General features: G+C 38.7%; 2 protein-coding genes across 2 annotated transcripts in view; one reads left to right on the forward strand and one right to left on the reverse strand.

Annotated features, from left to right (window-relative positions):
• Positions 1–1,855, reverse strand: part of col19a1 (collagen, type XIX, alpha 1) — an 87,290-nt gene extending 85,435 nt beyond the window's left edge. Inside the window, exon 1 of the mRNA XM_088305196.1 lies at positions 1,587–1,855. The gene's annotated coding sequence lies outside the window, so the exon portion shown is untranslated. The remainder of the gene's footprint in view (positions 1–1,586) is intronic.
• Positions 1,856–5,703: 3,848 nt separating this feature from the next.
• lmbrd1 (LMBR1 domain containing 1) overlaps positions 5,704–26,071 on the forward strand; it is a 32,035-nt gene continuing 11,667 nt past the window's right edge. The window contains exons 1-7 of the mRNA XM_088305476.1: positions 5,704–5,845; positions 8,632–8,808; positions 10,695–10,758; positions 17,844–17,941; positions 18,636–18,703; positions 21,081–21,169; positions 23,580–23,653. Coding sequence (XP_088161602.1) covers positions 5,780–5,845; positions 8,632–8,808; positions 10,695–10,758; positions 17,844–17,941; positions 18,636–18,703; positions 21,081–21,169; positions 23,580–23,653 — 636 coding nt within the window. The 5' untranslated portion in view covers positions 5,704–5,779. The remainder of the gene's footprint in view (positions 5,846–8,631; positions 8,809–10,694; positions 10,759–17,843; positions 17,942–18,635; positions 18,704–21,080; positions 21,170–23,579; positions 23,654–26,071) is intronic.

The raw sequence follows: 26,071 nt of genomic DNA on the forward strand, positions 1-26,071 counted from the left end.
AGAATTTTCACGTATCTGTTTTAATTCTCATACATTTTCCCTCACGAGTTTTGTTACTTTGTTAAAAATGGAAGAAAAGTCCTTCCTATCCTGATGTGGTGGTAACGGAAAAGGAAGGTAATGAAATTGCGATGCAAGTAATCAGCAAGGCATTAAACAAGTTTGGGGGAACCAGTAGTTTGTCTCTCGCTTTCTCTTTCTCAATTTGATTGGTTCATTGAACAACTTTTATGTGGGGCAGCACACGGGCACACGCGGTTTGCAAAAGAGGTTCTGGGTTTGACTCTCATCCTTGTTGTGTTTACAAATGTTCATTGTTCATTTGTGTCCTGTGACTGAGTGGTGACCAATCGTCGGTTTGCATCGCCTCTCGCCCTTTAGGATACGTTCTGGCTCACCCCTAACGCTGAACAAGATTGGCAGGATAGAAATTGGATGGATGGACATACGTGGTGGTGTTCCTAACCATCCATGAGGCGAGAGACATTCTGACTTCGCTTTTTTTTTTTTTTTACTCTCAGAAAATGCTTGTAGACCTTGGAATAGGATGGTCACAATTCAAAATAAAAATGCCAACTGTAGCAATTGGAGAGATGTTAGTGTGTTTCCAGACTACTGTCAAGAATCGAGATGCCCTTCGGCAAAGCCTCAACCTCACCAGCCCGAGCTCAAGAGGAGCAGGACACTTTGCGCGCCCCTTTCACGCTGACATTTTCCATGCCTGCACGTGTGGGAACAGCTTCACAGTGAGGTATGCAACACAAATATACAGCGTGAGTGGAACTTTAGCATGAGCGATTCTAAGGAGTATATTAAATATATATATATATATATATATATATATATATATATATAAAATCCACCTTGTTTTCAGCTTTGAAAGAGCACAGTTGGATTGAATTTGACCCGAAGAGAACACTTTCGACACCCACATTTCACTGCAGCCTGACAGCATGGAACTTTTGGCCCATTGGCATGATGGCGCTCAGGGATGAAGTGACAACTTGAAGTCAAGCATGGGACAAGTAGCACTACAGAGGTATCGCGTTCCTTGTTTGTGTGAAGGCATGATGTTATTCTCAACACACTCAGCTCTCACTTTAAGCAGAGCCCTGCACTTATGGATCCTGTTTACATGAAATACACCAAGCACCAATCAAATACTTTGGCACTAACCGTGAGTTTAAACATTCAGTTAGTGAGTTCTATTCTGCCATATTGGCTGTCTATAACTCAATGACAGCTCTCAATTTGATATTCCCTCCCTCCTCTCAAAAAAAGTGTTTCTGGGGGCGTTCGGTGATTGGCTGTTTGACTTAATTTTTGGAGCAACATAGCGGTTCCTCTCCTCAGGTTATCCGATATAAATCCCATTTAGCGGCAAACAGGTATTGCCATCTGGCTCACACATTTAAAAAAAATGACCAAATGAACATTTTAGCGCAGCCGGTCCGCTTAAAAATGTGGGGAAGAAAAAAAAAAAAGAAAAGAGCTGCTCAGATGAGGCAAGGTGTTGTGGTTTAACGCGCAAATGTGGGCTTACATTCAAATTTGTTAACGTTAATTTTTAAGTGTTAAGTACTTACAGTTGCGGGGAAAGTTTCCTCTAAGGCAGTAAGGAAGAAAAGGCAGCAAGCAGCGCATAATCCATGTGAGATAACGATCAGCCCGACTGCGGGTTTGAGGACTTGGAAATAAGTCACAGTGGGATCGCCTGCTGATAGAGCTCCTTATTAGTTCCAACCAAGTGGCCCTCCCACTCCACTCTGTCATTCCACGCAGGAGACCTACAGCAAAAACAAACACACAACACGAACAACAAACTCACGAGTCAGCCAAGTGCACCAGCGCACCGGTTGTCAATGAAGTCATTAAAAAAGAACAGCTGTAAGGTTTGATAAGGGCGGCAAAATGAGACATTGAGATGTATATTAAAGTATTAGGTATTATTCATCTAGTTAGTTATTAAGTAGTTCGTTTTTAATTATGTTATTGAAAGAAATTTATATATATATATATATATATATTAGTGCTGTCAAGTGATTACATTTCTTTAACTAATTAATCGCCAAAAATTCCCTAATTAATTTTCTACTACTTTTTTTTTGTGAAGCTTTTAACAGGTATTTACTTGAAACTTATCTTGTAATTAATGTAAAATGACCAAATATGATGTGTAATTTAAATCAAAATGGTTATAATTGCTTTCTTTGGTCCTTGAATATGATCTAAATGGAGTCAACTTTACAGGATTTTTTTCTTTGAAGCAATTCTGAGTTACTGAGTACTGAGTTAACTGAGTTAAAATATTTAATGATGTTATTTTTTTTTCATAAATTATTCTTGAGTTAACGCTTGAATTTTGACAGCCCTATTATATAGGTATACACTTTAATGTGTTTCAGGTATTGCTCTGCATGTGGGTGGCTACTTACTCAAAGTCAGCTGGGACAGGCTACAGCATGTGACCCAAGTGAGGATGACTGGTGCAAAGAAGGGATGGATGGATGGATGTGTAAGATATGTTGACATTGCACTTAAGGCTTTTAGATGGTGCTATCGCTGTCTCCTTTTTCCAGACCAACATCTCAGACGTCACACACAGGTGTTCAGGATACATCAATGTTTGGACAGTTGATTTTAATGTTGCCTCCCGGTTTACCACATGTAAGTATTGAGAAACTTGCGTTGAAAAGGTTTACCGCAAAAATGTCTAATTAAATTAAACAGAGCGTAAAAATGTTCTGAATAAAGTTCAAAGTAGTTGCATGGTTCGTAACATTTAATTGACATTTTTCGCAAAGGAAAAAAAGGGTTTTTCCCCTGCTAGCAATTTATCTAGTGCTGACTGACTTTTTCCGGTTTGAAGGTGTTCATTAATTTGGAGAGAATTTCCACCTCTCACAGCGACATGATTGGCATTAAACAATGTGAAGTTTGTCACCCAGGTGAAAAGGACCTTTTGTCTTTGAAAAAGCAGAAGAGATCACTTTTTTATAATAAGTGAAAGTGGAAAGTTACTATTTTGTAAGAGTAGAAGGGCGTTACTGTTTTTGTTGTTGTTGCTTTTTTGTTTTTTTTGGGCTTACAACAGTTCAGTGTCCAATGTGAAAATTTTATGCTAAAATCAAAAATACGGAAATTAACAGATGGTCATGTTTGATATTCTCTTGACGGAACTTTTCTTTGAATTTGAACATTACTTCTCATCATATTAATATGCATAAACTCAATATTCTTCTAAAATGCACACAATTATATTTGTCTTGAAACGCTGCAGGATACCAACAATTAACATTTCACATTGCTTTACAACGCAAATGAGTCCGCGCATGTTCTCACAATTAATCAGAAACCATAACACATACAGAATATATGAATCACTAAAGAAAAGTCCTCGTTTTACACACTCACAATAGTTCAACAGAATGCCATATAGTGGAGAATTAATTTTGAATCCCCCCTTTAGCCTGAGGCTGCTCTCCCAAGAGTCCATAAATGTGATTGTGGGCGTCTATATATTACGTGTACTCTATATATTGCCCTCATTTCTCTAGCAGACATTGTGTGCTTTTGAAAAAGCCAAAACACACAGACAATACAGTATTTACCTTCAATACAAACACTCCATTCAGACCCTTAACCATCCAAAGCACTTTTGTTGTGAGGCACCTGTCTTCATAATGCGTTACTAATCTCTGTGCACACACAACCATTGACGCGCATTCGCTGGGATGAGACGAGACATACACGTGACGACATCGAAGACAAAAAGATACAATTACGCATTGATTTGCCCGGCAGCTTCAGTACAATGGAGTCCTCGTGCAACATGACCATATAATTGAAGTGAAAGTATATCAGCGGCAAACACTTCGAGAATAGCTGTGAGAAACTGTTGGGGGAAAAAAAGGTTCTAAGCAGGTGTTGAAACAATCGCAACCAATGATTATCTATCTATCTATCTATAGCAAGGGTATCAAACAAACGGCCCGCGGGCTGAATCAAGTCTGCAACCTGGTTTAATGTGGCCCACGAGAAGATTTGGTAAAGTATAAAAATAAGTATGGCCCAACTGAATAAACAGCCTCTCCAAAATTCGGCAAATGCCATAAATGTCTTGGATATGACACATTCAACTACTGGTAAAACCAAGACAGCATGCAAATAGCGATAATCTGCATAATATTGACGGCAATTGTCTTATGTTATAGATGATGATTTAACTGGTCCCGCCCATTTGGTAATAAATTTTCCTCCGCATGGCCCCGTGAGCTAAAATGAGTTTGACACCCCTGATCTAAAGAGTAATTTAGTCGTTTTTGCTCTGCTGCCAGTATTTCTTTTGTAGACGTCTATGGTGTCCGTCATTAGACTGGGCACACTCCAGCCTTTGTCCGCATTGCGTATTTAGTCACACATTAAACGCAATTTATCGAGTGCAACTGAATGAGGCAAAAAAAAAAAAAACACATGCAAAGGAAATTATACTTCCCCTGTGAGACAGAGTAGGTGGTGCCGTACAAACAAGTTAATAAAGTGCCAACCGTGTTACCTGATATGGGAGTATGTTTGCAAGTGTAATGTAAGACTTGTTTCCATTTGGGCTTAACTTGACTCCCCAGCAAGAATACAAATACCATAATTATTTATTTTAATCTGAACGTGCAGAAGCAGCAACGATGAAAGGGATAACAGCGCAATGACAAAGCATTTGTATTGGTGTGTAATATTTCCGCTGGCTTGGACTCTTGCATGTGAAATTTGAAGCTGGCACGTACGTTCAGATTACAATCAAGGTCCTGTCTGAAGGGGAAATATGTAAATTTGCTTTCTGACCACTGATAGCAGACACGAAATATGTGTTTAGCTTTAGGTTGTTGCACTAGAAGTCTTTGCTAAGAAATTGTTAAATATGAAGATGGAACTACGAATAATACATTTTCTAGCTGCATAAATGATGGGCCATGAGCAAAAATTGGATGGATTTCTTTTTGTTACCGTTTTTCTTAGTTGCTTTGGTACATTCCTCGGATCAGAATGTATCTTGAATGTATGAGTCTTTGTCGAATCGTCTCGTACCTGCAATTTTTGGCATTAGTTCATCATGTTCATCTTTACATGCCAAATGGTTGAAGAAATTGGCAGGCAGATTTCTATTCTATTATTTCCAATTAGACTTTTTTGCCCCAGGTGTATCTTGACTTTTCTAACAGGGAAATGTGTGAAGCATTAGATCAACCAGTTTTCTAAAATAGCTCGTAGCAAGTAGCAGATAATTATGATATTGATGAGAATTTGTGGCACAAAGACAGTAGGAAGACTTCACTGGAATTGCTACAGTGCTGCACGTACAATTTATTTCCCAAGGAGATTATCCTAGTTCACATTTCAACTTTTTGGATATTTTTTTCTTTGATCACTGGACTGCATTGGTGTCTTTTCCTTTGTTTATCACACTGAGATGGTTAGTAAAAAATTACATTCTAAACAGTAAAAGTGAAAGTCTCTTTCAATCAAGCTTCTACATGCACTATGGTGTAACCCACAATTTGGAATAATTATCATCAGAGCATCCTATCCTACACATGTTTATAACAATCGGTGAATTAACGTTTTTATCGTAGTGTTTCCATTTATAGCCGTAAAAGTATTACAGTATTACGTTCGTGTGTCACGAGTTACGTCGAATAACGTCCTGAAGTGTCGTGCTCTGACGTAGACCTCTGCGTGGTTACGTCACTCAGACCACGTGGTTTTGTTATTGGAGGAAGTGAAGATGGCCGCTCAATCTTTTCTCTCCGAGTCGGCTCTCGGTTGGTCCATTTTCACCTTTATACTTTTGGTAAGCGCTTGTGAACTTGTCTCATATCACCACAATTTCTCAGAGTGAAAGTAATATTCCCTGACATAATTTCGCGAACCGCTTAACTTGCTTCATGTGTTTCCGAGTCAACATGGCTACCGTTTTGTGACAGGACTACTGTCGCTTGGATTTCATTAAGTCAACGTTTGTCATCGTTACCCACGTAACGGTCATTATTTTACATAAAATAATCTACTAAATGTACCTTTATATTCGCGTTCATACATTTGTTTATACATCATAACCTGAATTTTGCACATCACGCATTTAAAAAAATACAATGTGCAGAAGGAAATTTAGAATTGTGGTTTGATCACAGTTTGTATGCTTATTGAATTTATTAACATACATGCACATCCCTACTCATGACAACTTGAATCTCTGTAAATATTAGAACAACGGCCCAGATATTATGGATTGTATGTCCATTGAGTCTTTTCCTCCCCGTCGGCATGGCGAAAACCTTAACCAATCGTCACCCAAATTTATGTGCACATTTCTACTCATACCCACTCCCTGCTCTGAAAATAAAACTATCTCCTCTATATTTTGGGTTTTATGGATGTTAAGCCTTTTACTCGACTAACGTCACTTAATGTTGGAAATCTGCAATCAGTTACAACCAAGATGTATTTGGACATCTCTGCTTATGCCCACTTCAATCAAGGACTGAATGAATGCAATTTTTATGACAGATATTGTGATTTGTGCAATATTGACTATAAAGTTGTGTAGGGTGTAAAATTTGTAATGTAAGTATTCCTGAATGGCTTATTTAAATATTTCCTGTTGAATGAGTAAATCTATATCATATTTATTCTTTTCATTCCAATTTTGCATTTTAATGTAAACATGACTGTTTTTGCTTTCATGTTATAAAATTAATTCAACAAAGCAATTTTGATTAGCACCTGGTGTTTGCAAAACAGAATCTTAATGTCATTTAATGATAATTAAAGTATTTAAAATTCAAAATATCGGCGCAATTGTTCTGATATTTTGAGAGCTTGAAGTGGGCATGAGTAGGTATGTGCAAATCCATTTTGGTGACAATTGATGGCAGATTTAGGACACAATGATGTTGATTAATTAATTAATTTATTTATTTTTTACACTTATGTTAAGCTTTTTACACTGTCCCTGAAGTGAGTACAGTAGTGCTAAAACGAATGCCTTTAAAGTAGCTCAGCAGGCTTAGTGGATAATTAGCCGTGGCTATTGGCTTAGCCAGAAGCAGTCTGTCTGCCATAAAAGTTGCTCCACTTCCTTACAACACAACGAACTGCCCTCTATTTCAACACCACACCACAGATTGATCTGATTTGGATGCAAAGCTGGCATCATCACCTGGAAAAAACAAGCACAAGGGCTTAAGGCTGCTTGTCTTTTAATTGATCCTGCCTTTGAGTGGCAGCCTTTTATCTGAAGGGAATAGCGTTTGAAGTGTCCTCGCTTCCTACTGCACTTGTGCCTTGAATTTGACCTTGTCGTTTGAGAATTGTTCCATTCCACCTTCTCTTTTCTAGCAGGAGTGTTTTCAAATTTTACTGTGCTTTCTTTTGGCCATTATTGGATTGGTGAGTGACTTATTTCACACCAAACTTTTAAACAAAACCATACAATTTGAACCAAAAGTTTAATGCTAACTTATAAACGCCATGGATGGGCTAACTCAAATTAGCGTCAATGTTATGTTAATTATACACGTTCAAATAGCCACTAATGTAACACATGGAGCAGCCACACAATTACCCACAGGCATATATTCTTTCACTTTTGTGAAGATTTTATGCTGTAATTGTACCAACAAAAGATCTGAAGTTCTGTGCTATTCTTGGCTGAGTTTTTGTCAACAACATCAGCAATGTTATTTTGCTCATTTTCTTTTGTAAATATTGTTTTTCAAAAAAGAAAGAAAATCCCTTTTCTTCTATTACGCTGCACGTCTTTCAGTGAGTACTGCTGCCTAACTCTGCGTGAAGGCATGCAAAGCTAAATTTGGACTTGCCTGTACAGCGTACCGTAATGTAAAAACGCTTAAGAGGATTGGCCAAATATTCACAACATAGCAGTGACGCTGTAGGTAATCTGCAATTTAGCGAAGGTTCACTGCACATCTAGGTAGACGTTTCAGAAGTGGAGAAAGGCACTAAATCAGAATTGAGCTTTTGACTTACAGCCCTCAAACATCGCAGCTTGTGGTGGCCTTAGCCTTTTCCACAGCGCTTTACTGAATATCCTGTTTTGTAATTGGATAAGGTGATAGAGGCTATTCCCAGGATCCGCTATGTATTGCTAAATGCTAGCCAGTAGATCGACAGAAACAACATGATGCTTTTTGAACGCAGCTTTCTGTCAGGTTCACCCCTCAGTAGGGCACTTCTTATGTTGAAGCAAATGACAAAGCTTGCTCAAAATCGCTGATTACACTTACAACATGCTCTCAGGCCTGTTTTCACAATGTCGCTCAAGAGAGCATCATATTACAATTGAATTAATTCCCATAAAAAAAAACCTAAATAGGTTCACTTAAAACATTTTGAACCGATGATCCAATATTTATTTTCTGCAGAATGTGGCATTGGTTGTGAAGTGGTAGACATTGCCGCCCTTTGTGCATGGAGCACGGGTTCCAGTCTCACAGAATGTGCAAGAACTGAAAAATATGTTAATGTAATGTTTAATGAGTGTGCGTTTTTAAATGTGACAAGTCACGTGTGTTGAATGCTGTATGTATTAATGTGTATTTGACGTTTTGTTTGAAGGTCATCCTTGCTTTCTGCTGGGTCTACATCCGCAAATTTCAAAGTCGCCAGGAGAGTGAAGTCGTTTCAACCATTACTGCAATATGCGCACTGGCTATTGCGCTGATAACTTCTGCGCTTCTTCCCGTGGATATATTCCTTGTCTCCTTCATGAAGTACCCAAATGGCACCTATAAGGTTTGTATCTGTTATCCGCTCTGTTAATAGCCTCGCTAAATTCTATCAAAGAAATTGGGTTTCCTTAGGCACCTTTTAACTCGTTTGTAATTTTCGCTCAGAACTAAGCAATATGGATTGTTTGTCTCGTCTTAATGCTTGATACATTTCTTGGCTCATGAATTTTGTTACACGTGCATGTGTTTGAAGACAGCGTGTTTGTTGTTTTGTGTGGGTTGGGAGGAACGACTGCATTTGCATTGGCTGCACATCAGGCACGAAGCTTTCGTTTGTGATTAAATTAAAATGCAATGCATTTGCGTGTATGCGTACGTTACATCATCACTTATGCTTAAATGGAAATGATCGCCACCATCTTTCCTCTCTTTTGTGACAGAGTTAGCATGAGAAACACCTTGATCAATCACAAGCTGCTCGTAATGGTCCCATTTCCAAGGGTCCGCCGTGTGTTAGGCGCTTACACTTTGGTGTGACGCACATTGAGCTCATCCAAGAGAGATCCAATGCTGTTAACTGCCGCCCATAGTTATCGATTTCCATATTTATTTTTTCTCAGCTAAATGATCAAATCTCAGTGATCCAAGAATTTTCTCTGCCCAGTCCCATAAAAAAAAAAAACATAGCTGTTGGTAATTGACGTGGACGGCACTCAAAGAGTTAAGAATTAGGTTGGAATTGCATTTTTTTGACAGGTACAGTTTATGCTGTCCTTACTCGCCCTGCCAGCTTTTATCGTCAGTGTTTATCTGTAATAATGGATTAATCATCGGTTACTGTCAGGGAATTGATTGATCAAATTGTGATGTAGTTTCGATCTCTCGTCGCTCTTACTAACAATGGCCGTGATTTAATAAAGGTTTGCTTGTGAAAGAAACAAGCGCAAGCAAATGTGATTGCTCACGTAAACAGATGCGGACGCTCATCTGCTGACAGGGCGTGCCGCCCACGTTGAGCTGAATCATTTCGTGCATTTTGGATGGACTATATGCAAATTTGAATCATTTAACAGATATGTTGTGATTACTCAAACTCAAGACAAATTGAAATGGCTCATTGGGGGTTTAAAAAAAAGAAGGTTGAAAGGTGCAAATGGCATTTCTTTTCGTAGCCATGAAGAGGAGGTATAGGGAAAATGACAGGAGATGGGGAAAATACATCTTTTCCGCCTGTGTGAACATTATTGAAATGCCAAAAACAAACATTAAGGTGACATATCTTTCATTCAGAAAATGCAATTTTTGGAGGTTCTGAATGGTGCAACTTGGAGCAGGTCACCTGTGACAAAACTCTTTTCAACTGTGTTTCTCTTTAGCGACGAAGGACACCTGTTCACACGTCGCATGTTTAATGGTGGCTCACTTGATCGGATGCTCATCGAGTGACCATTCAGTGGTGGTTGCAGACATACCTACTAAGTGCGAGCTGTCTGGGTCTTTCGGAACAATACGCACACTTTCAGAATCGCTGGCAACAGACAACCCTCTCTCCTTGGGCCAGTGCGCGGCTGCCGTGGCAAGGACATTTTGGGCTCATTTCCTCACCGCCCACCTCCACTCAGTTCAGCGTCCCGTTGACACATGGTGGCTGACCACGATGCATCGTGGGCGGCCGTGGCGGCTTGACACATCGCTACCCTTGGACGGGTAGCAACCGGGGTTTTGCACTGGTTAACCCTTGAAATTGATTCGAAGGTTCTGATCATCATCATATTATTTGTGCATTGCCCAACTAGATCATGGTGAATCAGAACAACAGTAGTGAGGTGCACAACAAACATTTACATATATCTTCAGTTGAAACCGGTTTTCCTTATATAATTATGCATTTTTTTTTTAAATCAGTTGTGTTTATTATGTTTGATTTTCTACTGTTTTTTCCACATCTAGGAATGGGCCGTAAACAATGAGACAAGAGCTCAGATACAAGATACTGTCCTGTACGGATATTATGGTGAGTACTTCCCCTTCTCCTTCCACTTTAGTAGATTACATGAAATGTGGAGCCGTATGTCCTGAATTTTCATAATTAAGAGTGGATTTCTGTATTTCTTTTCCACTTGTGACTTAAGACTGAATTTCCTTTATGCTGATCGTAACAGCTGCCGTCTGTCATTCATTTACACAAGTTTTATCTTCCGGTAGTTTCACTCTAGGCCTACCTAGTTTTTCTTTTTTCTCCTCACAATGTTGACCTCCTAATACTCCTCCAGTTGTTTGCGTTGTCACATCATCACCTCATCAAGCACAATTTCCAAGCCAAGGAACCAGTTTTTCAAAATAAAGCGATCAAAACTGACCACATTTCATAAATGAGTTACAATTGATGGCAAAGAGGAAACGTGGAATGATAACCATAGAACAGGAAATGGCACTTTTATCGCAAAAAATTAATTTGACCAAATAGACTATTAGGGGTGTCCAAACTATTTCCTGTGAGGGCCACATATACAAAAATAAATAGGATGCGATGGCCTGTTTGAATTTTGGCGGCTTAACAAATTAAACATGCTGAAACCAATCAAGTTGCACATTGTTTATTTGAAAACGTTAGTTTGAAAAATTGCGATGTCAAGGCTTTCTGTTAAAGGTGATTCAGCAAATAGTTTATTGTATACGTTTTGGGGTGGCCCAAGGCCCACTAGAATAGATTTGCCCCTCTACTCAGCAGCAGCTGAATTCCATCAACAAGAGCAATCTATTGTAAGCTGAGCATACTTGAGGACCATTCATGTGATATGTTCACAAATCGGCCATGGCATTGAGCAGAAAGTAGTGGAAAGATTTATTTTTTTCCCCCCTCCAAGCTGAAATGTTATTCCCCGTGGTGTTATGAAGAGAAATTCTGTTACTCTTTTTGCTGTAAATTTGTGTGAAAAGCTTTCTTAATTCATACAGTCATTTTTAAAGTATGACGTGCCCATATTGCAGCTCATTTAGAGCAGTTTGATTGACCCACAGAATATTGTTCACTGTGACAATATAAGTAACAAACTTACCAGATGGAAGAAGAAGATCTTCTTCTTTTACCAGACAAAAAAAATATATTTTTCCTGTTCTTTACTAATCAGCAGTAGAGTATCGGTTGACTACAGAAAAAAAAAACAATTTCTTAACCAAAAGCGGAGAAAACGAAAAAGAAACTTGTCCAGCAGAACCATGATCTTGATGCTAATATTTTGGGCTTTTGTGATATCTCGGGATAGAAAACAAGGTCTTTTAATGTTGAAACGTGTTGGCACTACGGCCCGTAAAACATTTTAATCCGGCCCACCAAACTTGAAAATGTTTTATTTTCTAACTTCTGTGTTTTTTCAAAAACATGTATATTGTTGTAATGTTGTTGTTGACTTTCATTTAAAATTAAATGTATTTTTTTTCTCCGATGAGATGAGGTTACCAAAACACTCCATCCATCGCTTCCTGGGCCGGCCCCTCTGTCAAATTTTAGAACCCATTGTGGCCCGCCAATCAAAAAGTTTGCCCACCCCTGACTTAAAACATTAACTGTAAAGTTAATAAACGCTCTGTGATGGAAAATGTTTCAACCTGCAATAAATTCCCTTCATTTCCTTTTTGCTTCTAATGTACTGTACATAACCAATCCAGCATGACGCTCAAAAATGGCGTGAAAGAACACAGCCGCCAGTCGAGCGCACAATGTTTATAGTCCGAGTATTTGTCCATGATTACAATAACAGGGCCCGAATCCAGACTGTTTTGCTTATCACTCTCTAACATAAAACTATAGTGGCACTGAAATGTCTCCGTGATTGGCCTGCGTGTTTGGCTTTGAGTCTGCTGTCTCTGATGACAGCAAATTCAGCCATTCCAGAGACACTATCACACATTTTCCAACAGCTGCTAGCCTAAAGTGCCTCCAAGCAACACTGTTATGCACCGTCTGTTAAGAAATGACAAGCTGTCTCCTTGCTTCGACGGCTCAATCCAATGAACTTCCACTGGTTATACGACAATAAACTTTCAAAGCAGCTTTCAAAGACTGTTTTTCAGCGCATGTTATTGTAACATTTAAGGGACTGCAATTAATTGTCCTCTGGATATACAAATGAGATTTCATTTGTGGTTTAGATTAAACACACCCTCAAATATAAAGTTTCCTTAGATCCGACGCAGGACATGAATAATTCAGTAGCTGTAGTCGTAAAGGATGTATCCCTTCAGTCTTTTAATTTAATTGTTGGACAAACTGTCTGTAAAGCATGTTTATGGAGTAGCAGTTAAATTTGTCGCGCATCAAGGGATGCAATTTTGTGGTTTAACAATTTGAAGTATTTGACCCTGAATATCTGTTTGAGTTAATTCAGACAAGACATTAGCTCAGGTTTGAAGGCGCCGTGCCTTGTAACACTGTTGATGTCATCTTATATTGGATATAGACTACATTGATCATTTCAGATTATGTTCTCCTGCATATTGTCATGGCTGCAGAAAGACAATCTGATTGATAATGTTTATAGACCTACTCAACAAATAGTGGGGCGGGCCCCCCTTGGGGGGCATGGTGCAATGCTGAGGGGAGCGCGTGTGAACCTGGGAAAAAAGATTTTTTTCCGCCGTACTACAATAAAGTGTAATTGCACCTCCACTCCAGTAGTTGGCAGTGACGCTAGAATTGCCCATTGTGCGCAGCGAGTATTAACTCGACGACGTAGGTTTGTTTTGCAACGAAAATGCTATTATTTATATTTGCGGTGGAGAGTGGGTAGTGGTGGGGGGCGTGTATTGTTTTCTTCTCGCTAGGGGGGAGCGTAACAGAAAATAATTGAGAAGCACTGGCTTATAAGTCAATATTACCAGCAGTTTCTATTCTGCTTCATTAAAAATCGACTAGCGCAATTCTGATGCCTTTTTTGTTATTTAGATTATTTTTCACCTCTCATGACCTTATTTGAGGATATGGGTCGAGGTTAAATGTATGTTAACCACAAAATTAAATCAATGAAATTAAGCACGAGATTGCTTCTTGAGAATATCACAAGCTAAAAAATGAAACGGTGCCAGGGAAACTGCAAGGACAACCGTTGCTTAGTTGTCTTGACCTGCCGGAAGGCACTTTCGTGACAGACATGTGACAGGCACGGCCGGAGGCAAGCCTTGTGAGGCGGCAACAGGCTTGCTCGAAACTTGCTGCTTACAGGATGCCTCGCGGAGGCCACGCTAGTCGAGCATAACTTGCAGTTGACTGAAGTTGAAGTCACCCGCGTTTACTTTAAAATATCTCGAAACGGCTCACATGGCTCCTATCCACAAGGTATGTGTCAGGCTCATGAGGTGGTATCGGTGTTTAGTATCTGTGCTTTTTTATTTTGCAAATGTACAGTATACGCAATGACAAGAATACATCCCTACAGATAGAAAATTTTATTCACTGTGACATTCACTCCAAATTTACATTTTGAATGTGGCAGTTTCCATACAACCACGACTTTAGCTTTGGAGCAAACATATTAAATAATAATTAGATGCGCAAGCGTGCTTCCAGCTTGGAAGTACTGAATATTAAGCCATCTAGTTACTGTGCAGGATTTTTTTTCCCGGTTGCATATTTAGATCCATTTTATCACAATGATCCAGCCCATTTTGTAGCCTATTTAGATTTACATTTAGATTCTTCTGTCAGTCCACTGTCATATAGGGGTGACCTACCTTCGATCATGTCCCCTGCCAATGGGGACCTATATCCAATAAAAAGGACTTTGCTAGCTGACAGCAATTATATTTTTATGCACACCAAAACTCAAAGGTGATCTTTTTTTTAAGCCCTATTCAAGAGATTGTTAAAACACTTCAGTATTCTATTTACCAGTAGGTGGAGACCAAGCTCCATGTGTGTTGGGTGCTGAGCTCCCTCACAAATCACACCTTTTAAATTCACTTTATTTTCACAATGATATGTGGCATCTCTATTTTTCTCTTTGAAAACTGAATATATTATATAGTATGTTAAAAAGGTTGTTGCCTATTTGCTAATTTGCTGTGTGTTACACCTATCAAGTGTTTTCTTTAGAATGACCGATTTAATCAAGATAATTACATGTTAACTCTTGTTAGCTTTTCCTCTGGTGAAAATGCTTTTTATTGTAATAATTTGCCGTTTTGCACAATGGCAGACTAGCTATGTTAATAATAGTTTCACAGAACACACTCGTGGACAAAATAGTTGGGAGCCCTCTGTTGATGAAAGAAAAGCCCTCAGTGATCCCAGAAATAACTCGAATCGGACAAAATTAAGAATAAATGAACATTTAATGAAAAGTAACCAAAGAAAATAAGCTTTACCTTTGAATTATGGTTCAACAGGATAATTATGAATTAAAAAAAAACATGAAACAGGCTTGGACAAATATAATGGAAGCGGTAACTTAATATTTTGTTGCGCAACCTTTTGAGGCAATCACCACAATTAAATTATTTTTGTAGGTTGCATTGAGACTTCTGGACCTCTTTGTAACTTGTCAACATGCAGTTTTGCACATTTTTCTTTCCCGGTTTATTTTCAGCAGTGGTGTTCTCCGTGGTTGTCTCCCAGCCCTCTTCACGTGTATGTGCTTGTCTATGTTTTTCTTTTCAAATCCTCTGAGACAACTCTTTCCCTTCCTCCAGTCTTAAGTCTGATACAAACCATGTCACCAAACTGCACAATAACTACATGCCTCCATGTAAATAGGCCGACTTCCTGCTTAAAAGTTTGAAGGCACCCATGATGCTAACTAGATGACTCATCTTGGGCCGTATGGTTTAATTGATTTGATGTCTTTTCTAGGGGTATCATTTTTTTCTTCAGTTTTGTTACATTATATTTTTGGGATAATTTTGTTGAACCACAGCTCAAAAGCAATATCTGATTTTTTTTAATTTTTTAAATGTATTGCTATTATTATTATTACTGATAGATTATTTATTATAATTTTTCTTTCATAACAACAATTTTGTCCATGTGTGTCCAGAATTTCAACCATTACCGATGAATAATATCCATGATTCATGCCATACCATGTATGTTGGAAAGAGATTAAATGAACGTTATCGAAACAGCCACTTAGTTTTCATGCTCAAATAGCTTTTTCTGATCTTTGATCAACGCCTAACTTTGAAAGCAGGCCTAGTCATTCAAGCTCGCAGCTCCGTCCATTTATACATTTCCTTCGACTGCTTACTACTTCAAAGCGGTGGTGTAGAAGACCCTTCAGCAATAGGGCAAAATACCCCTGGGCCCTCTAAATAAATCATTGGCTTTCTCTCTCCTTTTTAATGCCATTTGCAGCAGAGGAGCTAAAATGTACTACAGCAGCATTTTTTTCCCATCCACATCTTGCCAGACATTTTTGATTAGAATATATATATATATATATATATATATATATATATATATATATATATATATATATATATATATATATATATATATATTTTTTTTTTTTTTTTTTTTTTTTCATGGGCTAAATTGCATTTAGGGGCTGCCCGAAGCCTTGAATTAGCCATCCGTCGTCATGTCAATGCCTAAGGATGCATAACACTAGTTAATATTAGATCAAAATTAAGGCACTTCGTTTTAGAAAAACAAAGCAACTGGTGAATATAAGGCTGATAGTCCTATGACAATTGGATTGGGGAACACAAACCCTGTGTGAAAGATCTGCTCTGGATTTAATTTCCAGATTGTTGCAGATATACAACCAATTTTACTGTAACTTTTACTTTAACTTTGTACTAACTAGAACACGAAGTATCGAGGCACTGTCATGAGGTTTTGTCATACCATATGAGCAGTTTTAACTATATTCTCAGTTTGATGAGGCCCCCGAGACAGGTACTAATGGGCTGTTTAAACCCCTCCAACCCTCGCTCATACAGTTTTATCCACAAGGTATCTCCCTGGTGTTTAACAGAGATGCAAGTTCTTGTCATTGTGCCATACCTCTCAGCAGTGCCTGCATAGACAGTTATTTTCATCAGTCTCTGGAGTCCTTTGTCAGGGAACGTCTCACACAGAAATGTCCCCTGGCTTTGAATTTTCACATAAAATGTATTATATTTCACCCGTCAGCAAGGGACAAGAGTCTCGGCTCTAATACCCTTGTGGACGGCCACAGTAAGGTGAGGACAAGGGTCTAATGTTTCTCATTAAGGCTTATGCGAGGGATTCTGCAGCTTGCGATGATATATCTGATGCCGTTTACCCTTTTCTGTGAGCCACTACACATTCTAGACTGTTTTTTTGCTGTGCATCCTCATTACGCACGGGCTTTTAAGTCGACATACATTATATGCGGAATCGGCTGAATTGTTGCCACGCACCATCCAAAACATAGGGAACTTGTAAACGAGCGCATTTAATTATATTGTCCTCTGCTCTGTCAAAGGAGATAAATGTGTTAAACTCTTATCCCCGGCCATTTGTTCCGACTCTGTGGAAGATCTGGTAGGAGAGTAACAGATGATGTATGGTAATGCAGTATGACCCGTTCTCTAAGTATGTTAATATTCATGGTCTTATGATTAATTTGACCCGTTGCCTTAACCCACAAGCATGTACCGGTGACTGCGTACTGTGTTTGGCTTGTATTTATCGCCTGTCGACATCATCCTATACTCAGTTTATCTCGTAAATGAGTGCAAATGGATACCTTAGTGGAGCAATAAGCACATATTTATTGACAATAACGTCCTGTCACATTCATAGCGTGGTGGTTGGTAGGAAGTAGTCAAATATAACACATGATATGTATTTGTCTGCCGCAGAAACGTTGTAGATTTTGCCAAAGAGTGTGTTTGTAACCGCTTGGGAGCGTTCCATGACTTGAGTTTAACCAAAAAGATTTAGATTTTAACGAAACTTGATATTGATAAAAATTAATTGTCACATACTCGCTGGTGCTTTCATTTCTTTTGTAATTATTAGTTGTTTTTTTTTTTATTTACTTAGAAATGCTTTTGTGTTTTGGAGAATTTGTTGGTGTAGACAATAGTCAAGGAATGAATGCGACTAATTCGTGATGTTAATTCTTTACACAGTACTTTACTCCATCATCCTCCTGTGTGTGTTTCTATGGATCCCTTTTGTTTATTTTTACTATGAAGAAAGAGATGATGACAACGTCAACACATGCTCGGTAACCCTTCAATTTTCTTAAGCCTTTTGCAGTTGTGACTGACCATTTTTTGTTCAGTAGTTCCTTACATTGTGCCCGCGCTTAAGGAAGGGTATTACATTTTGTCAACATGGATCAATAAATATCCTCATTAAAAAAAAACATTTGCAGTATAATGCAAATAGGTCATTTTGTCAAATAGAACAAAAGGAACAACAAAGCCCATCAAAATGTGTTTATCATATACAGATGGTAACCTCTGTTGAATAGAACCGGTTCCGATGGTGCAGCACAATATGTCTTGATATACGTCATTTCATATCCTGACAACGATATAAACACGGATATGGTATTTTTCATTAAACTTATGAGTCATTCAGCCTGCAGCTTCATCTATGTTGAGTAATAATAATCTTATATCTATATCGGGCTACTGTTACTCTCAATGAATTTTGCGTCTTTAGCGTATCCGCGTTTGTTCGCAGCGTGCAGTCGGTGAAGCAGAAGTCTGGCATAATATGCATATGTATGAAAAGAGCGCAAGTTCAGCCCATTAAAGGATATATGTACAAATGAGAGGATGTGAATATAGGGACATTCATTTGCATAATGGAGTCTGAACCCCGTCCCCCCTATTTCTCATAGTCACACTCAATTATATTGTATTTGTGTTAATGGACATGATTGACCACTTTATTTTTTTCTTTCATTGTAGCAAGTCAAAAACGCTGTGAAGTACACGATTGGATTTGCCATTGTCTGCGTGGTGCTGCTATTAATTGGGTAAGTGAGATGCGCGATGGCTTCTTCTGATACTTGACAGCTGGAAAGTGATGAGGAAAATGAAGGGAAACAACGAAAAGGGGCTTAAACAACCAAAGCAGTATCGTGTTTTACTTTTTGAACAACGGGCCTCTACATGCTGGATGGCGTCATCAAGTATTCCCATAATTTAGAAATCACTCCTCGTGTCAGGTGTTTCATTTCCTTCCGTGGAGAAAGGGGCGAAAAAAAAGAGACATTAACTGCGCAATGTCTGACAACTCCAATGCGACTTCTATCTCAACTCAACGTCTGTAAAACCTAACTGATTGTTAGTAGTCAGTAGATGTTATATTACACACATACACATCCGCAACAAATAAAACCACCTGACCCCAAATAGTGTGTGGCGGTTTGGGAGTTGTTAATAAAAATAAAAATATTTCGTTCATTGCTTTTCAATTGCCAGTTTCAAAGGATTTGTCCTCACAGCAAAGACAATTATAGAGTACTTCACCATTTTATGAGCATCTAACATTTTTTTCATTCATTTCAAACAATTTTTCAACAGTACAACAAATGTAGAACAATATAAAATAATACAATGAACTACTAAAAATGGAACCCTCAGGAATAATGAATATGCTTTAAAATGTGAACATAATAATATTGAAGTTATGATCCTAAGGTTGCAAACTTGCAAATGTGCATGATCAACCGATGACGCGATAGATTGCTGCTTTCGTCCGGTGGCTGCCGGCAAGCTATTAACGACTAAACCGCTAATGTTTACGTGGGCAGGCTATGCAAACTCTGCTCGCATTTTCATGCTTTCCACTTCATCTTTTGGGTGCTTGTGTTCACATGCTTCATCGGCTTTGTGGTATTGCCTTGTTTTTGAGGTCATACGTTCCTCCACATTGAGCCGCAAAAGCGATGTTGAGAGGAATTTCTCTTGTCAAATAGAGGATATATTCAGAAGTTTGCATGATGTCACAATTATCAATCATGTACAATGACAAAGTAAACATTCGAACATCTAACCATGTGCACCTGATGTCATACAGCTGTCTAATTGGTGACTGATTTCAGCCAATTTAATTCCTCACCAGAAACCTTATGGAATTTTACAGAAATGTAAAAAAAAATAAATAATCTCATCTTTAGAAAAAATGTGCCATGATTGGTTGTTGCCTGAGTTATTTTCAGTCGACAGCAATGTTATCATTTTGTCAGGAAAAACTTTAGGTTGACTTCACCTTTTTTGGGGGGTGTCCCAATTAGTTTGTGATTGTATACTGCCATTTTTTCCAATTCAAAAGTCTGTGTCGCCAATCTATTTGTAAATTCAATGGCTCCATTTTCACAATTACGTGAAACTAAAATTATTTTTTTTAACTCAATAACTCTGTAATATACATTCCCAACTTCAAAGTAATATCTAGAAAACATTTTCAATTTGAAACAAGTAAAAGCCATGTACTGGTCTGCCAAAAGTTTCCCTTTATGTTTTAAAACTGTTGGTGTTTTCTTGGAACCATAGTTTCACTCCTCTATTTTTAACATGTTCACTTTCACCCTGAATTGCCTTTCTGCCAGCAGGAGACACCAACCTTTTGTTGGGAGACAGTTCACTCAGCTGAGCCTGGCTTGATGTTACAACGCTTTTGTTTACCTTTAAATGGTTTCTGACCTTTTTCTGCCACGTGTATACAATTGTGATCAAAACCTTTCAGCTCTGCAGGCGACATTCATTTGGCTGTCGAGATTATGTGGGAACTCTGGGCAAGGCTGTTTTTTGGCGGATATAAATGCACTTCAGGTTGTACGGGTGCTCAACCCTGGTCTTTTGTTAATTTGAGATGGCGATTGCTGTGTCATCTCTACTAGTGATAAACCCATTATCCGCCGGGCTGATTATCGGGCCGGTATTTGCCATTTTGCCAATTATCGGCATTGGCGTTATTTTAAATTTCAAGGCCGATAAATTAAAAGCTGGTTTATTTTGGCTCGCTGCAGCAGAATTTTCTTTCTCTCTCCCTGTGCTGGTGGCCCTGCCTGCAGAAGCAGATTGGCCCACCCACAGCAACATCTGATTGGTCCCTTGTGCAGTCGGTAGAAGCGGTATCGGCCCTGAAATAAGCATATCGGTCTATCACAATTTTTTACTGTACGTGCATTTAAAATCCATCATATCATTCATGTGGCACCTTCTTAAGATTTCAACAGCAGTGCGTGTCCCGGGCCAGTGTGCTGGTTGCTGTCTCTGTAAACAATTTGTTCAGATGACTTGATTCTCTCCGGCGTAATATGATTCTTTCATTGTCATTTTTTAAACACATTTTTTAAACGTATGCAAACAAACCAAAATTGTCTGAAATCTTTGTTGTGTTTTCAGAGCATTTGTGCCACTCGAGGCGCCACCACAACAGAATGCCACGCAGTGGGAGAAAGTTCAATACCTTTTTGAGGAGCTTGGCAGCAGTCGTAAGTACCGTTCTTTTATAGACAGGCTGGTTTTGGTTAACAGACTTTGGAGTGTAATGCTCTTCGATGCAGGAAATGTGTCGCTGTGTCTTTTAACAAATCGCTCACATGTTAACTTTTATTTCACATGTTTCCACGCTTGTGTTAATGTTTCTCTAGGAATAAAAAAAAAGGGTAAAATGTCATTCAAAAAATACTCGTAGCTGATTTGTAATAGCATAACTACATCAGTAAAGCAATCATCATGATTTTTATACTGTATAAATGCGTTTTGCAAGAACTGCTTTGCCATCTGGTTGTCCCATCAAGGGCACTTTGCAGGCAGGTTCTACAAATGTAAAATCCCCAGAATAAATGCTGCATTAAAAACGTTAAACATTTATCCCAAAACTGTGACAGCACCGTCCTCAGGTATCTTTACTTGTTGAACGAAACCTTCCTTTATATGCTTCAATATACGTTCAAATTGAGGGGGAGGGGTGGCAAATCTGAACTCCTTGGAGTCCTCTGGACCTCTGCCACGTGCAGATCAAGAAGGAAGCTGAACCATCTGCCTCTTTTTACTGTAGTAGACCCCCACGCATGCTTCCTAACCTTCCTCCCTTGGCACTGGGGGGAGTTTCTAGACTGCCTTGGTGGAAATCGTTGTTCTAATCCCCCTCCGCACCCCGACTCCCCGCCTCTACTCCCTCCAGATGGGAGGTTAATTGTGTTAAGGAAAGCAATGTTTGCCACATAATGCAGCTGACTGCTTTGCTATGGCTGGTCACTCAGGTCACTAGATCTAAATTATTTAAATATTCTATTCATGACAATGTCCTCATTATATCCATATCCTTCGGAGACCTTTATCTACCGGTGTATACAGTCATTTTCAATGCAATATGATTTGGTGTGTTTAGAAGTAGGTGAGTCTAATTAAGGTAACTGTTATTTCTAACGCTAAATATCTGGCATACTGTTTGTCTTTTATACAAGTACATTGAATTGAATACAACCAAAGAAAAGACTTTAACTGCTCCAGTTTGGTTGTATTCCTCCAGTTGTTGTTGCTTACTTAGGAAAGACCTCTGAAAAGACCTCTAAAAACTCTAATAAACATGCCAAGAATGGCTAATGTTTTTGACAAATTTTGACTTCACATATCAAAGTAGAGCAGTCTCCGCCTTTTTCCCACAATGCCCATCACCTTCCCTCCAATAGATGACAGATGCTATAAACAGCGCACGTTATCCATACACGCCTTGAATATTGACTTAATATTCCCGACTCGAATACCGCCCCGCCCATCGAGGAAAAAGTGAAGTAGAGATGCTGACAGGCGGTCTTTGCACTGTGAAGTTGCTTGTGAGAGAATGAGGGCTATCTGTGTGACGACAACTGTGCAGCATTTTACACACAAGCCTATGACAGGTGGGATCTTGACAGGGGAGAGAGGCTATCAGTCTGTTCATCAATCCCCCTCTTCTAACTCCAGCTTTGACAGCTGCTGTGACACCTACTGTTGCCCTTGCCTGACGGGTGGTCCCCTTTATGCTTATATCAAAGCCTGGCACTCCTCAACTTAATTTACGTATAATCACAGATCCAGCTTTTTTTTTTTTAAATACCACTTCTCTGTCTATATATAGAAAACAAAGATTTGGTGTTTCCCCACAAACAATGTTACAGAGACATTATTCGAAAGAATACATTTTTTTGGGTTCTAACCTGTTTTTATAATTTCCTTTCGAAATCATAAATTTCATTGAAATGTTATTGGATACATGCAGCCAATAGCAAAGCCTTGCATTTAAACCATTTTCTTTTGTTGTCTGGAAAACGTGCTTTACCGTTGTTCAGTTTCTTCTTTCTCTCTTTGTGTTTATTTTTTTTTTTTTTTTTTACAGATTGAACAATATGGTGCTCTTTATGCTAGCACATAAGACATGGCTTATCACTGCAGTGCAACCGCCATGCGCAGACACTTGAAGCAAACATGTCCTGAGGCGTTTTGTTTTTTTCTTTTGTGTTTGTGCAACTCAGCAAGACATCATCCTGTTTACTTTATATTCCCACCCAAGCTTTCGCTATTATTATTATGATGATAATATAACTACTAGTTCAAAGTGATTTTTTCATAAAACCTGCACAATAAAACAAGCAATTCTTTTAAACTGCTCCAAGTCAAACGGTTTAACATTATGATGCTGAATCTGCTTCAATGCGGGAAGTGTGTAGTAAGCAGAGAACATCTTTATAGAAAATTAAGTAACAAATCATAAACGAAGCAATCTAGAATAATCTCCGCTTGTTATCGAATTGTGACTTTGTGAACACAAGGTTTTTTTTTTTGCGGGAATGCATTTCTGGGTGCTCCTCTGAAGTTTTAAGATCATATCAAAACGTGAAGCTGTCTTTCCACTTGCAGATGGCCTTCCTGCTCTGGCTTTCTCCATCAGCTCCTTGACCTTGATTGGGATGCTGGCAGTGATCACTTACACAGTGAGTTGAAAGTGTGCCTTGTTTTGTCGTGACACTTACTTGACATTACATCTGCATGTAATTTGCATTATGCTTGCATTTTGTTGGAATTCTTTTGACGAGCTTTACATATTGATATCGTTTAAGTAACAATCTTGTTAATGTAGAGCAGTGGTCCCCAAACCACTGGCTGCGGTACCGGTACCGGGTCACGGGCCACGGGCCACTTTGGACCGCAAAGATGAAAGAAAAAAAAAACTTGCAGTACTTCCAGTTTTATAATTTATTTTTCATTTGTGGGAGAAAAATATATTATTTTGAAAAGTAACCGGTTTCTCTCCGTTACATCCATCTGTGATAAGCATGTTGACATGCGAATCATCTCAGTCACATTATGGTAATACGAAACCCCCAAGCTAGCAAAATGAGTTAAGAAACAGACCATATTTGAAGCATGCCCGGAACAATATAATAATAATAATAATAATAATAATATTCCCTTTATTAGTCCCACAATGGGGAAATTCGAGATTCGAACCCAGGCCTCCTGGGGAGACTGGGTCCTGAACGCGGCGCCTTAGACCACTCGGCCATCCTGGCGGTGAGAGGTTCTTTATTTTTAATTTAAAATAAAAAAACAGTCGGGGTCTAAGGACTGACCCTTGAGGGACTCCACGTCAAGGCCATTCGATCTCATTCTAAATTTCCAATGGTCACAAAGTACCTCCTTTCCTCAAATGAAGACCTAAACCATTTTTGGGCTGTTCCATTTAATTCTACCCATGTTTCCAACTTGTTCAACAGTATCATTGATCAATTGTATCAATTGCTGTTCTGAGCATTATATATGTTCATACACTTGTTCTGTGGCGCCTTTTGTTGCCACACACAGGTGGACTCTGCTAGAGTAAATACACAAAAATGTTAAATGCAAAAATTATTTTATTAGCACTATTCTCATATTTTCCTTTTTTTTCTGCCCGAACAACAACTTCACCACAGCTGTTGCTAATCCTGTCAATTTTTTACAGTTATCATAATGAATGAATATTCTGTAGAGGTTGTGGCACAGCTCTCAGTTTGGGAATAACATAATAGTGCTGGGGGAAAACCAGAATACGGGGAAAATACTTGGGCATCACTCCAAGCAGTGAAAGTAAAAGTGACAGCCAACCTCAATCTATCCAATTTCTGTTGAGCCCAGAGTCCCATTTGACAAATTACACAACAATTGAATGTGGAGCTCCTTCTGAATAATACACAACCTACTAAGTTGTAGAACCAATCTTCCTTTAGCATCGCTAATCTAGCTCAACTGGGGTTTTATCCACTCTTCTCACACTTTTCAATAGAATGGCTAACGACCAAGTACATTTTGAGGCGAGAGCTGTGCGTCCATTTGTACTGCTCCTCGATTGCATTTGACTTTTGCAATCAAATGTTGTAAAAGGTTTTTTTTTTTTTTTTTTTTTTTAAATCTGCTCTCGCCACAGTAGCTGCAGTCTGAAACAGGAATAGCACTACATCCTTCACATTGTTTGTAATTTATGATATTGCGCATGGCGAACAAGCTATGGTGCTACCTTACATATCATGACTTTACTCTGTAATCACTTCAGCTTCCTGTCTCTGCCAGCTTTTTAACTGTTCCTATTAAAATAATTACAACGCAGAATAATGTTTTTATGATAGAGATTGCAAACAAAAACTCTTTTTTTTGCCGAACAGCCATCCAATATCTCAATGACCTCATTAAAAAAAAAAAGTCTTTTTTTTTTTTTTTTTTTTTGCCATGTATGGGTCAACTGCCTCACCCGTGTGCTCCTCCTCAGTAATTTCTGGCCTACATATGCAAATGTTAACCTCAAATTGAGAAGATGAAGGCCTGATGTAATAACAGACTGCAACATTGACCCCGCATGTCGTAGGTGAGGTCACGTAATGAATAAGTCCAATGTCACTTTTTTGTTTTCTCCTCCACATTAGAATCCTCGCAGCCTTATTTCATTCACAGTGTTGATTTAAAATATTTGTTTCTTTTTCTCGGATCCATACTGTCTTTATTTAACTGCATTCATGAGTTAAAGAAAAAACAATCTTAATATTACAATGCAAAATTTTAGAATCAAGCTGACAATTATGGCAATCTGCCAACACGGTAAAGCACGGAGGTACGCTGTTAAATAACGATTTGTATACAAAGGTTTATCAGATTAAAGTAGGCCTCAAGGTGTGCTTTTGCTTGGACCAGTTGTGTTGTTTTACTGACGCAATTACATGACATTTAGGGAAATAGTTTTAAGCTTCTTGTCAAAAGCTGACAGACTTTGCCCGCCGCTATTCAGTAGGTGTCAGGTAAGACGCTCCAAAGTTAATTATATAAGTGTCAGGGAAGAGGCTTAATTATTTTGCTGCCGATCGACTGCCTCGCTCACGCGT

This window comes from Idiotropiscis lumnitzeri, chromosome 9 (genome assembly GCF_059441095.1).
Source record: "Idiotropiscis lumnitzeri isolate Australia: NSW breed Sydney's pygmy pipehorse chromosome 9, RoL_Ilum_1.0, whole genome shotgun sequence".
Lineage (NCBI taxonomy): Eukaryota > Metazoa > Chordata > Actinopteri > Syngnathiformes > Syngnathidae > Idiotropiscis > Idiotropiscis lumnitzeri.